The 16,088-nt window shown below is 42.7% G+C and overlaps 1 protein-coding gene across 1 annotated transcript in view; it reads right to left on the minus strand.

Moving 5' to 3' along the window:
- DLC1 (DLC1 Rho GTPase activating protein) overlaps positions 1–16,088 on the minus strand; it is a 238,514-nt gene that overhangs the window by 24,316 nt on the left and 198,110 nt on the right. The window contains exon 6 of the mRNA XM_082483152.1: positions 2,833–2,904. Coding sequence (XP_082339278.1) covers positions 2,833–2,904 — 72 coding nt within the window. The remainder of the gene's footprint in view (positions 1–2,832; positions 2,905–16,088) is intronic.

The following is a 16,088-nucleotide window of genomic DNA, read 5'->3' on the forward strand; positions in this document are numbered from 1 at the left end:
TCAAAGCAACCATCTGCTTCGAGTTGTGCTCACCAAGGTGCCAGTGATTGGCACTTGTTGGTTAAACACAGGTCAACCATCTCGAATGCCAGAGATGCTTCCTTTTCCACGTACAAGCTTTTGACGTGCAGCTTTGATAACTGAAAGTGCAGATGCAAAACCGGGGGGAAATGAGCAAAGCAGAGATGAAACAACGGGAGAGGGAAAGAGGCAAATGTGAGCTCGCTATCCGACATCAGAAGCTGAAGCTGGTTCAGGCTAGCTTTATTTAAAATAAATAGACGTTCTCCATCAAAGCTCTAATATCTCACATTAAAGAAGAAAGGTCAGTAAACCCCGAATCTCTGGAAAAGAATGAAAACCAGAATCTCCTTGGCTGTTAATCAGGCTATTTAAAAGTTTGACACTGTTACAACATTAATGAGATATGGACTGAAATGAAAGCAAGCCAAGCTGCGCGGAGCCCATACTGCCTCCTTTCCTCGGGAGATTATTTAGATAAACAACCGGGAGAGTGAGGGGGAGGAAACAATGTTGGCAGAGAGCTGAAAATCTCCTACAGCTCCGAAGCAGCAACCACATATATATTATTTGCAGTCCTCCACAGATTCCTGACTGTCATACGGGTCCTGCTCTGGCATTCCTCGCACAGCCAAAACTCCCACCGAAGCCGCTGGGTGTTCAGGGCACACAGCACTACAAGAACACGCTCTGAATATACTGTTGTACTCGCATACAACAGTCCCGGTCCAAGTGATTGCCTATAAAATACTTTAATCTCCAGAGATGAGGAAAGAGTGAGCTGAAATGATGAAAAGGATAGGACTGGTGTTAATTTGTGGAAAGGTAATTAATATTCTGGCACTTTTTTTAATACCAATAATCTCTCAGATGAACTACTTGTCCTGATTTTGCCTCGGGAATGAAAAAAATTATGACGTATTCTGTGAAATGCAAGACATTCTAGCTTTTCTACCGAAAACCGCGGTTTTAGCAAAGCAACTGACAAAGGCTCGCTGATTAAACTCCATTTTAAATGCGTACTGCATGCGACCACTCCGTATCAGCAACTTCTCAGAACTCTTGTACTATACCCAATTGATCCAAAGGTCTCCCCTTCACTATTTTGAGTCCAAGGTGCAAGTAAAGGGGTTTTTCCTCTGAGAAAATTAGACCCTTAGAGTGCCCACAAGAGAACATATGGGAGAACTTAAGTGAGAGAGGTGACTTGGAAGAAGTTGATAGTCTGCACGAGTCCATTTTTTTTTTTTTTTTTATGCTTAACTTACACTGCTGCCGTTTTTGTTGTTGCTGCTGCCGTCGGGGGGGCTGCAAAGGACAATGGTATATTGTTTTCATATAAGGACAGCTGTCCTTTCAATGGGTACGGCTGGCCTTACTCTCACCTCTTCATCTCACCTCTGCAGTCCTTTTCATGTTAGGTAGGACACGGTCCTACATTAGAAACTTAAAGTCTTTAGGTAGGGCAATGGTGACCATAGGTAGGACATGTTTTCTGAATGCAAGTCATTTCTTAGGAGATTTACAACAGCTCAGCATAACATGAAACCCACAAGCCCACATATTCAGCCGGGAGTCTTGTCCCCAGTTTTAACAAAGACTGGAAGTACAGTCCCAGCTTTGTATGCATCCCAAGAAAATCTTGGCACCTCCACTGGCACGAAAAAAAAAAGAAAAAAGGAAGAGAAATAATAAAAGGAAATTTAATTTCTGAACAGGCAAAGAAGAGTTTCGCCAAGTGCTGCTTTTGAAAGTGCTATTATCATCTCATATTGCCAATGCAGCTGCAAATCAAAGCTCAACGAGATCATTTTTCAAGAAGGTCAGCTCAGCATTTGCTGTAATTTCCAACAGTTATTCACTGTAAATAATGGGCTTTCTATGCTCCTTCTTGCAAGCGGCAGCTGGAGTTTGTTTTATAAAAAAGAAGAGGCAGATAAGAGTGCACAATAATTTCATGACAATGCAAGTAATTTTAAGTGGCGGTGGGGGTAAATTCTGAACAAAAATATACCTATATAAAAAGGAGCTCTAGGATGTCACACTTTAAAACAAACGTATATGTTACTCTGCATCAGAGTGTAAGAACTGCATGCCAAAACTGCAAGTTCCTAGTAGGTTAGAGAGACAACGAAGACAATAGTTTTGCTTGGGTAAAACCTTTGTAGAAGCGGACAGACAAAGTGGATCCATCCCGCAGAAGGACAAATACGGTGAGTGCAGGAGTCAGCTGTCTCTTCCAGGAGCTGCTGCACACCTGCGCGACGACGGCTTGTACGTTCTTTTTTCCCTTCATAGCGAGCCTGTGTCTAACACCAAGTCAAACTGTTCTGAAAAACCACTCAGGACTTGGGAATCACGAGGCGTGCAGATGCATCCACGCATACGCCGAATTTCCCACCTCTGCTCCATTAGGAGAGCTGGCCGGAGGAGCCGGGCACAGCTTCTCTCTTTCTCTAAGACTGGGCTCCTAGCAGTGGATGATTACGTTTATAAAAATATGGTTCATTTGTGTTGTAACTACAGGGAATGCACCATGGTGCTAACATATGACTTGTGCTATGAGGATATTTGGAACATTCAGACTGAAACAGAAACCTGGAACAAATTTAAACTCCAAGAGTGTTTCAACTCACTGGGTTGGGTACATCTGTGCGTGTGGTAAGTAGCAGAAAGCAGACCAGTCCCTAAAAGTCACCTGACGTACTGGCGCTTCAGTTGTGCTGCTGAACCTTATTTATTGGTGAATATTACATCTTATTGTCCAAAAATTGGGAGGGGGTGATCCACTTGCAAGCTCAGGTGCCTTACCTTCATAAAGCTGCGCGTACTGCGGGAACCCGGCAGCCCGCAGCCAGTCGCACGCTTCCTTGGCCTCAATTTCTGGAAGAGGACAGAAACAAGATACCCTCCGATTAGCGATCTGCAAAGCAAAAACTTCCTCTCCACCACTTCTGCTACTCCTGTTACAAAATAAGCATGCTGATATTCAGCAACTTTGAAGCGAGGCACAGGTTTGCTTATCCCAGTTTGCTTTTCTTCTCACGATCAAACATATCTTGGATTCTGGAAAGTCATTAGCGTTCATCCGTGATTTATCAATAGCTCATCATTTTAATAGTTAAGAGAAACAGGGACAGATGAAAACTGCAGGAGTTATAGATTATTCCGTACAGGTTTTCTTATCACTAGAGAAACCACCACCGCAATCAACTCGAGGAGCATTTGTTCAACAAATCTTATGATCCTCTTGGCACAACTATTTTGCCTTGACAGAAATTCCTGGTAGAGCTTGTAATACTGTGCGCTTTAACATCTTGTAGACAGTACTGACAGACCCAAGCCCAAGAACAACCGACACACTGTACTGCAGCTCACTCAAACGTGGATTTACTACCCAACAAGAGCCTAGTTTCACTGAAGGTCTTCGTGGCATTTCTGAGTTATGTGGTATATTACAGGAAATTCAGCTAACTTTCCCTCACACTACCCAAACCAGCATGCCGCAAAATTAAATTATTCACATACATATACCTGACACCAAAAGCAAGGAAACATTCTGAACATGGGTTATATTAGTCTGTGAATAAATTATACATAAATTCATTTGTTACCTAATGCAAGCAGAAATAAAGAAAATGCTATCTTATTAGCTCAAATGAGGAATAAAAGGTACTTAGGGTATTCTCCAAGTGTTCAGGAAACAGATTGGGTTAATTTTGTTCGAAAAATTCAAGAAAGTGCTACTGGGGATTTAGCTCCCTGCTTAGAACTGATCAAACAGACAGCGAGCAATCAGAAACTCTTAAAGTTCATCTGGCTTTGATTATATTCACTCTTCTTGACGGACCAGAAAAGAAAAGCTTCATTATGTACAACTCAGTAGACAATTTTGCCACCTACTTGGTGAGGATACTATTGCTACCTGCTCCAGAAACCACGCGCAAAGGGTTTTTTTTCCCAGAATCGCCCAGAATACAAGTTACTGCATATAGAGCAGTGAAGAGCCAGGCATAACATAAGTAAAATATCTCAAGATTTTGGCAAGTTATGAAATATTCCCACTGAGATATAGGTACACCATTAAAATCGGATGAAACGGCAGGCACATTTTAGCATGTCCAAAATGACAGCAATCCCCCTCTAATTTTCCAAACAGTTACAACAGGGTTAAAATATTTGGGCTTTGCCAGACCGCTTTGCTAAGATACATACCCAAACCAAGGGGTTAAGGTGAGCCAAAGCACAACATTCCAGATAAATAAACAGCTAAAAATCCAGTCTCCCTGAAGTCAGGACAAGCAGGCATTTGTGTAACTTGTGTTTGCTTCACCTTTGGGTTATGGGACCACATGAGAATGAGCACGTACAGACCTATTGACTTAACTACTCATTAAGAAAAAGCATTCTTCTATTCCAATTGCAAGCGATTGCGGAGTTTTGCTTAAAGTAGTATTTTAATTTTGGTATCCTAAGGAAATACATGGGAAAGTGAATAAAGAAGGAAAAAAAAATCTAAAATATATTTAAAACTTGTACTGCTAAAGTAAGAACAAACAACATAATATTAGTATCTCAGAGGCAATGGGAATACTAAAGTAAAAAAAAAATAATCTGCAATTGATTTTTAAGATTACTTAAAAAAAATAACTATCTTACAAGCCACATCCTGCAGAACTGTCTGGATTGAATGAGAATTTCACTTGATTTAAAACTGAACAAAAAAGATCCCTGATAACCAGTATTTAGCTAAAAATGCAGGTGGATGCTTGTAGTGTAATTGAAAAAAGTGTCAGATTCTTTACTACTACAGTGGCTCTTAAATGCGTTTAAATATTTGTTCACAGGTCCTTTACTGGGCACCCCAGGTGTACGACCTGTAAAATATTTCCAGAGCTAGAAAATTATGACTATGCATTTATCGTGCTTTTTTTTTTTTTTTAAGGTTCTCTATAGAAGCTTTGTGTATCTTTTCTGCAAATATATACGCAAGTTATGTGGAAGTCATAATTTTACGGTCACCCAGGTGTCAGGTGCCTGTGGGATTTTCAGAGCATATTTGCTTTCAAAATACCTTTGAGAATCCCCCGAGAAGCCTATGGAGGCATCGGAACACCTGAGTTATTCCTGGTCAGACACAAGAATTGCAGAGAAGAATAAACCACTGACGCACCCGCCCCTCGCCTTGAAGATCATCGAGTTCCAACCCCCCTGCCATGGGCAGGGGCACCTCCCACCAGACCAGGTTGCCCAAGGCCACCTCCAGCCTGGCCTTGAACACCTCCAGGGATGGGGCCTCAACAACCTCTCTGGGCAACCTGTGCCAGTGCCTCACCACCCTCACAGTGAAAAACTTCCTCCTAATGTTCAATCTGAACCTGCCCTCTTCCAGTTTAAAGCCATTCCCCCTCGTCCTGTTGCTACATGCCCGAGTAAAAAGAAAAGTCCTTCCCCAGCTCTCCTGTAGGCCCCCTTTAGGTACTGGAAGGCTGCAATAAGATCTCCCTGGAGAAGAAGGGGCCAGGGAGTCCCCTGCGGCCAGGGCTCTCTCCATGTCACCGCCATCCACGCAAAGCCTGTGTCAGAAAGGGACGTGGCGGGGATACGGGTGACAGAGCAGAGGCAGGACCTAAAAAAGCAGCTCCTTTTGCTCAGCTCCAGTTGGCCAAACCCAGGATTGCCGCTGGACTGTACCGAAGCGCTGTGACCAGACGAACAGAAAGGTCATTTCCAATCCACCTTCCCCATCCCAACCCCGCTGGTTACTGAGGAGTCAGAGCCTGAACAAAACTCTGAATGTATGTGAAAACCAGGCAGACCAAAATACAGCCGGAGGGAGAATCCAGCCCAGGGTGCACTGAATAGGCTGCACAGAAAGCTGAGTACACACAACAAGCTTCCTCACAAACCTAAACAGCTGGAAGCTTGTATAGGTAAAAAGTTCATTACCACAACCTAACTGGAATCTGCCTTTGAGAATAGAATACATTAGTTAAGCCTGAGGTTCTGGCCCAATTCATTTAAACTATGCTTGAGGAGAAAGCTCATTCCCACACTTTCCAAATACCAGCTTTTCTTCCAGCTCAGCAGCATCAGCCCTGGGACTCCTGGTTTGCCAGCTGCCACGGTTTCGTATCCAGGTGGACATGGGAACGTGTGCAAGTCCTTGTCATCTGAATCAATGGCAACTGGGACAACGAGGGACAAAAGAGAGAAGAACAGAGCCGCCAGAATCAGATTTTCCCCCTACTTCTAAAATGTTTTAGAAGGGATAGGGCACCCAGAAGCCTTCGCTGAGTCTTCCAGAGGACCTAGGTTACAGATCATTACCTGAGCCACGAACTCACCGCCGAGCACAGCGTGTGCTTGGTTGGAGCCAGCCGAGAGCCACAGGGAGGAGAGGGAGCTTGCAGAGGAACTCCACACTGCTTTGCAAGCCGTTTCAGGAAAGCCCTACTTCAGCCCCAATTAATCAGCTATGATATGCAAAGCGTTTTCTCACCCTGAGCATCTTTCTGACCAGGACCTGGCAGCTGAGCTGACCATGGGGCTGGTCTCACTCCCTCCTCCCCGCTCCATCCCTGCCGTGCCACTTCCTCTCTGAACCAAACATCCTTGCCAGCTAAAACCTTTACAATAAACCCCAATTCAGTGTACATTCCAGGCAAGAAACGTATGTGCAGCTTTTCAGATGTGCGTTCTGTGCCCTCCCCCAGCAGCAGGAGGTTCTTATACGAAAGCACCGCTGGCAAGAAAGAAATCGCGCTATTATTTCTAAATGTCCTGATACACAAGAAATTCTCTTAGAAAGTAAAAAAAAAAATAATCCCCAAACAACAACAACAACAATAACAAAAAAAAAAACCCAAACCAAAAAGGATTACAATGAAGTCTTTATTCTTGGTGTCGTGTAAGCAAACAGCAAGCAAATGTGTTAAAGAGGAAACAGGAAATTTTTATTGGAAGCAGCTTTATTTGTTAGTCCGTTTCACAAAGCAGGCCTCCATGCTCCAATCAAGGGTAGGAGTTCCTTTTGTGCATGGTTGGGAACCATTAGTCCTTATTTACCCACTTCCTGGGGGGTTAGGACGACCCAATTCTTCCCCAAACTGGTAAGTGAAAATGGAAACTTCTAACTTCCTTTTTGTTGAATTTTGGTTAATCTTGGTTCCTGGCCCTGCAAGTTTGCAGGTTTAAAACTTCACAGCAAAAAATATCTCAATTTACACCTTGTTTGATACTGCAATTGCAGAAGGGAGAACCCTAAGATGCCTATAGTCTTTTGTTGGATAATACCTTCCTTCCTATAGAAAATAAAACCCGCAGAGCTTGATGCCGCAATTACGCCCTTCGAGAAAAAAATAATCATAACAGTCTAGCTAGGAGCAGTAACACCTATTAAAAAGTTCGAAGGGATTTTTTTTTCATTTGCTTGCTCTTTCTTGCCTTTTGCTTCCACGAAATACATACAACTTAAGCATCGCCTCTTTTGGAGTCTTCAGGACGAGGTGCAAAGCAGACGTATCTTTGTACAGTCACGTATTGGCTGCATTATCACCTAAGTGCTAAACGTCATACGAACAGTTCTTCCAAGCAGATGGTTTCCTCTTGCCTCAACTCAGACACCTTTATAGCCATATTAGCACCTCCACGCATCAGCTCTACTCCTCTCACCTTTTGGCTCTGTTAAGAGATCAGATTGTAAAAACCTGTGGCGAGACTGGTCAAATCAATGCTGTTAAAATCAAATTTCAGCAAAAATGGGCTTCATTGCTGAACGTCCACTCCAACGCCAGACCTAAGAACCAGTTTGTTCAGGGTTCTCTTTGGCCTTAATTTTTGACCCGGTCATTTTAGTTTAGAAATTTGCTATTTTCCTTTCTCAGAAGAATAAAAAAAACAAAGTAAAAATTGAATACGAAATAACCTTCCCGAATTAGCTTGCAGGAGAGAGTCTCTCCCATGGGATGCAGAGTCTCATTTCTCACCAAGAATGCTGCAGATGAACCTGATCGCTCCTTACTGCAATGCGTAAAACTACCCGCATGTTTTCTAAGGCACAGACAGAGCAACAAAGGGGATTCTTCCCCATGCAGATGCTCCAGTTTAATGGCTGCAAAAGGGCTTGCATGCTCCAAAGTTTGTCCTCTTTTTTTTCTGTCTGGATCAGAAATTGCCTGTCACCATATACGTCCCTCTGAAACTTCTGGCGCTTTGCAAAATTTGTGTTCAATTCCAAAACATTGTTCTGAGTCATTAAGAAGCTTGAGACCATTTAGGATCATATTTTTTAAGCCCAGCTGTGGTATACATGAGAAATATTCTTCTCTGGATAGAATTCCACTGCCGAAGTACAAGCAATCATTTTTCCAAGTGCTTGAATTACATCCCTGACATGTGAATTGTGGTCCCAACACTAGACTTGATCCCGCTATTCCAACCACTCCATCTATAGACAGACACGTGAACACGGATGTGAAATCTGAGACAAATCGGGGGAAAAAACTGCACTATGGCAGCTGTCTACAAATGAGCAGGCCAGGCACCGAAAAGGATAAATCAGTTCTGTGTAATGTCATTTGCCTGCAGCCCTTTAAAGCTGGGACAGTAGGACTTCCTAAGAGTTAGCCTGCTATGTGTCCATGGCCTCAGATGGTTTTCACTTTGAAGATACGCGACTGTAGCTCGAAAATAATTAAATTCCTTTTCATAAGTCTGGTTTCCCTCAAACCTATACAGCTAAATATTCCTTAGGCAGTTTCATTAACTTAGTGCTCCCCACCTTTCAGGAAAGCAGCACGTAGCAAGGACTAAAGAAAGCAAAAACGTAATTAATGGAGAACAGCATTTTATAAGGATAATGCCCTTAAAACAAACACCGAAACTTGGTAAGCTTGTCAATAAACATTCAACCACTAAAAGCTAGAGAATTCCGAAAATCCCATGAAAAGCTCTTGCCAAATTTCTAACACGGTTGGAATCTCATTCTAAGAGAACAATCCAATCTTATACCGCTATCCTAAAATATTAGCCTGATCCGTTCAGCCCATGAGGGATTCATTTCTGGATGAACCAGTGAGTCCAAGAGAATAACAGGCATGGCTTTTGAACTGATGACGGGCTTGCAGGTTTTGAAGTGAAAGCTAACCACCTTCCCGAGAGGGTCCCTTTTCTCCTTTCACCTTTATAGCTGCTGCCTATTTTGATGTGCTCCTGTATGTCACTCTGCTTCAATCTACCTTCCACAGCCACATGATACGCGTTGTGATCTCCACTTAACGCTGCATGCCTCAACAGTCGATTCAAACAGATACGGATGCATGCACAATTTTAAGAAAGTATTTCTTAGCAAAAACTCTTGGGGGGGGAAAAAACACAAGTTCTTGAAAGAAACCATATATGACACCATATATATATATACATATATTGCTTTCTAGTCATAAAAACGCTAGAAAGAGGTGGTGGTGGGGAATGTTACTCAAACATTTCTCAACTATGTGATGACGACCGAAGAAACACTCTCCTTGTGTTCCTGCTGGCTTTGGGTTAAACATGGGAATGGCTTTTTCAAGTTACGGAGCCTTGCAGCAAGACAGTAACTATGTTGCTGATGTTATGTATAAACCACAGGACACTGGGAGAAGAAACAGAGTATGTTTGGAATTTGTGTGGGAACAGATGAAGAAGAAGTAAGGAAACAGATGTTTAAGATCATATATTGATATTTGCTCTGAAAAAAAATCAGGAAGCTTGAACACTATGGGTTTTTTTTCAGCAGAGCTTTTGGGAAGAGCAAATGGCTTACTTCCACTGATGGGGTTTTAAGTTTGTTTATCTCCTAAATGATGAAAGTTAAATTTAAAAAAAAAAAAAAAAAAAATATATATATAACCGACTGGTTTCCAAAACATCCGCATAGGTGTATGTTGACTGTAGGCAATTTCCCTCTCTCCTAACTGTACCAGGTTACACAATATAGCAGCTTTAATTGCTCACCAATCCTCTTGGCTAGCATCGGAAACACAATACCGCTTTTGTCAACCAAAATCTAATTACCTTGAATCTCCTTTCCATAGTCCTCAGCACATTGAAATCACTTCAAAAGTCTTTCAGCTCAAAACTTAACAGGAAAAACAGCATTTGATGAAAATGTTTAAAATGTTTAGTGATTGAGCCAACATCTTGCCGAAACCAACGGGAGCCTGCGTAAATTACAGAGGAATTAAGCCCTTCCCAATATGGATCCATGGGTCTAAAACCCAGAGAGACTCATTTTCAGGAATAAAGGCTATCGCTTTCATAGTTCTCCTCATTATTTTTACCCCCCAAAAATATTTGAAATGAGTCTTCTGCTTTCTGAATCCAGTTGTGGTGTAAGCCCCATCCCAAGCACGGGGAGCAGCCCAAGTGTCTACCAGAGCATGAGGACCGGCAGTGCCCAATGGCAGGGGGGCAGCGATGGCACAACCACCATCCCCTGAGCATGGAGGTCCTCCCCTCTGTCAAGAGGACCTGGAGCAACTCTTATGCGCAGAAAAGCATCAAAGCAGCACCATTTCAGGATTTAATACAGGAATAAAAGATATTCCCACATCTCTGTCAAGCCCTTTCCCTGTACACTTTGTAACAGATTGCAATTACTGCTTATTTTCACACTATTAAGTATGTTTCCAATTGCCCAAAGTTAGCTGCATCGCTTCCTGATTTGTTGAAGACTGTGGGAAAGCATGCTCTAGGACACAAAGGAACCATCACAACTCCTAGTTTACATTGTAAATCATAACTTATTCCTAAACAAGTTTTTCCTAAAACAGTTTTTGCATTTTGAGTGTATACAGGAGGATTAAGAAAGAAATTTAGACAAGAACACAATATAAAGTTAAAAACTAACTTTTTTTTAACCAGAAAACTAAAGCTTCATATGGCAGTTTTCCTGCCAAAGAATGATTCTTTTTATAGATTAAAGATGGTCTTCTCCCGTTCTTTTTTAAGAAGGTTCACACGTGAAGAGGAACAAGATGTCAAGTGACTTAAGAAAACCTTAAGAAATAATTGGGCACGTGGGTTATTTATCTGGCCTGATTAACACAGGGTGGTCTTGGAGGAGGATTATTTGGGGCAGAGAAAGCAGTTAGTCAAATCCTCTGAAGGAGGTCATGTTGACAGATTCCAGAGTGAGAAACGAATCCTCCTCCAAAGACTGGGAAACAGAAGATGACTTTAACCTTCTCTTCTCTCAGAAATGACTTGGTTAGAATGACCTTTGAGAACATACTGAAGGGCAGACGTTAACCATTGCTGCTCCCAAGCCCAGCACTAATACTCTCCCATCGCACCCTGCCTGCCAGCTAGGAAACTTGCACACTGTAAGCAAAGCTCAAATCAAAGGCTCATTATGCTCCAGAAGGAGGCAAAAGTGAGTAGATTTAGCATGACAGATACTTCGTCTAAAAATGCCCAAAGTTACCTGTTCAGATCTAAGAAATAATAATGGTATAAAAGCTGATCTGAGCTGTCTCAACAGTTTATACAGAGGAAAGTAGATTTTATCCAGACAGTTACTTCCTCTAGGTTGTTAAGCCTCAACCCCAGAACCATCTACACACATAAGAAGAACCATATGGAAGGACTACCTTTGCTTCATAACCGTTTAGTGCTTACCTCACTGATGACCCGGTCCCCAAACTCCACCCTGTGTGGATGACACAACACTAGATACAAAATACCAGCCCAGCAGAAAGCTGGTAGTGTCCCAGCTGAACAACTGTTTCCCTAAATCAGAACTAAAGATGCAAACCTGGATTTTCCCAAAGCAAATATTACTATGATCTTGTTATTTCCAGATATTACAGTTACAGTATTCTCTCTGTGATACTGCACACCTGAAAACGCTTTTCTCAGCCAGCGCAGCACTGCAAAAGAAAGCCGAGAGACTACGTATGGGAAGAAGAAGGGAAGTCAAAACAGATCACGAAGCTCTACACTGGAAATTTTCTTGTCTCCTCTAATGCGCAGGAAATCTCTTATCAGAGACATAGGGAGAGCAGCAGAGGGAAGGGTGGCCAGCAGAGCATCCAGTTCTGTGGGTCCACGGGGTCACAGAAAGACCATCCCCAAAATGCAAGAATGCAGGGGGGGTGTATTTTTCTTAATCCTGAATCTTCAGTAAATGACAAGAATAGGTTGGGGAAGGTCAACCTGTGTCCACTGCCGGCTTCAGCAAATGACTTTCATGCATCTCCTCGGGAAGTGTTCTTTGCACAGACTGAGATGAGCATTTGAATGGACAGTTTTAGATAAATATAAAATAAATATATTTAAGACCAAGTCTAAGGAATTCTGCACCACTTTGGGCTTTAAAAAAATGTCCCTACTATAAGTGGGTCAACATATTGTGTCTTCATTACAAGAGAGACCGGATAATATTTTTCCTGACCCAGTCTCATCCAGCGCAGTCCTTCTCAAAGGAAACACATCATAGAATCATAGAATGGTTTGGGTTGGAAGGGACCTCGAAGATCAAGGAGTTCCAACGCCCTGCCACGGGCAGGGACACCTCCCACCAGCCCAGGTTGCTCGAAGCCCCATCCAGCCTGGCCTTGAACACCTCCAGAGATGGAGCTTCCATAACTTCTCTGGGCAACCTGTGCCAGTGCCTTACCACCCTCAGACTGAAAAATTTCTTCCTAATATCTAATCTAAATCTACCCTCTTCTAGTTTAAAGCCATTCCCCCTTGTCCTGTCACTACATGCCCTTGCAAAATGTCCTTCCCCAGCTCTCCTGTAGGACCACTTTAGGTACTAGGAGGCCACAATAAGGTCTCCCCGGAGCCCCCTCTTCTCCAGGCTGAACAGCCCCAACTCTCTCAGCCTCTCCTCACAGCAGAGGTGCTCCAGCCCTCGGATCATCTTTGTGGCACTCCTCTGGACTCGCTCCAACAAGTCCATGTTCTTCTAATTTTGGGGGCTCCAGAGCTGGATACAGTACAAGTACACTTGTCAATATTTGAAAGAATATTCGTCCTAACAAATAACAATGCTTAGCACGCTCTTCTAAAGACGCTGAAGTACTTCAGAAAGGTGTGTAGCACTACTTGTAACTCTCAGATAATGGAACCAAGAAAATTAAAGCTAGCTGGTTAAGTCATTCTTGACTTTATTTTACTGCTACCAGTGATGTCAATGGTACAGCATATTAACAGACCTCCTGATTTCAAAGGCATGCTGTTGGGGACAAGGTAGTACTCAGCTTCAGCAAGTATGGCAGAATAAGTGTCCAGTGAAAAGAAGCAGAAAGCTCCAATCACAGCCCAGTCCTGTGCCCCCTCCCTGAGACTTGCTCATCACTGGTGTAAGACAGACTTTGCTTTTTACTTAAAACAGGAAAATGGGGGAAAATAGAAGAGAAAATAAAAAAGAAGAAAGAAAAAAACTTGGAAAAATCTTTGGAAATCAAAAAACAGGCAAGACAATCTTCATACCCTGCACCAGTCAGAATTACTGATAGCATAGGTACAAGCAAGAAATATGCCTGGAATTGCTGCAGTTACCAAAATCACTGGATATCTACACTCGCTACATCCCTGGAGAAGACACAGCGTTTTGCAATTCATTCGCCCTGCAATACCAAGGATCCGACTGTAAGCAGAACAATATGATACCCAACGAAGACATATAGATTATATAGGGGCACCATCTCTTTACTTAGTGGAGATCAAGCCAGCAGGTTTTCTGTCAGCTGCAGATCGTTTGGTTGCTGTATTTCTATAATATGCACAGGAAGGAAGGGGAAACATCTGAAGTTATTTTTATTTCCCCAAGTCTTCTGGCCATACTGTATGAATGCAAGGGTGGGTCTGGCATTGTCTGCAGTGTGTCAGGGTCCTTTTGCATAGCCTCATTTCCTTCTTCCTGTTGCTAGGAAGGATAGTTAAGCATGAAAAGCTCTTGTTTACAGTACAGGACCATCCTGTTAAGCACATGAGTTCTCTTCCTCCATCTCCTTTTAACCAGCCAAGGGTGCAGTTGTGTTTATGCTGAAGCCAGCAGCAAAACTCCAGGCAGAGGGGAACTGGAAGAGAAGTTTGAATCTCTAAAGCGGCCCAAACATAACATACTGTGGTATTCTCACCAGAAAAAAACTTTATCATGCTAACTGCATCTCTAAATATTTGCAGAACTCATAAATTCACATGCCTCAAACAAACCACTGCCTAGAATGTAATGAATTAGAAGAACCAGAAAAGTAAAACCAAGTCGCCTCTCATCTCCTTCTAGGAATCCTAATATAAACATTTGAGACTAGTACATAAGAACAACTGCGATACCTTTTTCCTGCCCCCACCAGAGGCAAAACACACAGGGTACTTGTGAGTTTCCAGGACTGGCATCGGTCTTTCTCTCTGGCCCAGCAAGGGCAGCTGCAGAGCCGGCTGGGAAGACCCTGACTGAAGAATTAAAAATCCTGGACTGAATCTATACAAGGGAGATTCAAAACCCAAATAAAAACATGACAAGATATATTCTTGCTTTTAACTACCACTTAGAAATCAAATTTAACAGTAGCTCCCTGGTGTTTAAAACAATGTATGTGCACTTCCTTTTGATTAAAAAAAAAAAGTCAATTAACAAACCAAGTTATTTTAAAAGAAGATAAAGAGATCAGGAAGTCCTAGGGGTTACAAAAGGTAGCTCCAAATGCTTTGATTCCTATGCACTTGTAGATGAAAGGAATCTTCTCAAAACAATGTCTACACCTTCTTTTGCATATACTATATTCTGTAATCAAAGAATCTCAGCCCTAATCAGGATCCCACAGGCAAACTGAAGCAGCAACCCGAAACCATTTGCTAGAGAGACATGGATCCCCCTTCCTGGACACCACAGCCTTCCTCTTTTTTGCTGCTCCTACTGGGAGAAGCGGATCAGGATGCCTACAGGACATCAGTAAGGATACCTGGAAGACAAGATAGCAGGCTACCGCTGTGGAATCAGCAGAGGCGCCTAATACCAATGGTGTGTGCTGTCAGCCAGCGGCAGCCTGCTCGCCAGGCGGATGCTGAATCAGTCTGGCACTAAACTGTCGATAGATTCACACTCAGAGGCTCGTACGAAATCTGCTTGTCTATTCGTCTCCCTGGAGTTTGCTACAAACAACCTTAAAACTTAACCTGGCTCAGAGCAGCATTACTGATTTGCTGCTGGGAATTCCTTGATCAGGGCAGGGCAATTCAAACAGATCACACTTACTCCTGTAAAAAAATAAAAGCGTCTATAATTGATGGCTAAAATAAAATTATATTCCGCGGTCTTTCAATTCACGTGGGTTAAGTACTATGACACATCAGGCAGAACCTTCTGACCTAGTTAAATACATTGTTTAAATGTAGTTATTTCTTCCAATGAAAGAGAGTCTTCTCACAGAGAACAGGGGAAATAAAGAAAAAAATAATAATTGTTGTGCCAATAGTAAGTGCCCTTGACTGGCAATAGTGCTCATTAGGCTAATGGCAACACATCGCTCAACAACTTCACAGTTACGGTGGAAGTAAGTCATTGGGGGGTGTCTGCAAAAACGGGGAGGGTGACACGGGAGGTAAAATCGCCCGGCTGGAAAACAGCATCGCTTTTCTCTTCGCCTGGAGAAGGGGGTGGCGAAGCGGGGGGGGCGATCCCGGCTGGCAGGAGGTGCTGCTCCTCCACCGCGATCAAAGCCTGCGGGGTGACACCAGGGCTGGCCACCGCCGCACGGGGCGGGGGGAGCCACCGGGCTCCTGGAGGCCATTCGGGCTAATTAGGCGAGAACTTCAAAAGAAAAGTCGACGTCTCCCGTCTCGCAAGGACTCCCGGAAAAGAAAAAAAAAAAAAAAAAAGAATAAATAAATAAGAAGAAAAAAAGAAAAGAGATAAAAGGAAAAAAAAAGAAAAAAAAAAGAAAAAAGGAAAAAAGGAGAAAAGAAAAAAGGAGAAAAGAAAAAAGGAGAAAAGAAAAAAGGAGAAAAGAAAAAAGGAGAAAAGAAAAAAGAAAAAAGGAGAAAAGAAAAAAGGAGAAAAGAAAAAAGGAGAA

Source organism: Vanellus vanellus (genome assembly GCF_965231255.1).
Source record: "Vanellus vanellus genome assembly, chromosome: 4".
Taxonomy (NCBI): Eukaryota; Metazoa; Chordata; class Aves; order Charadriiformes; family Charadriidae; genus Vanellus; species Vanellus vanellus.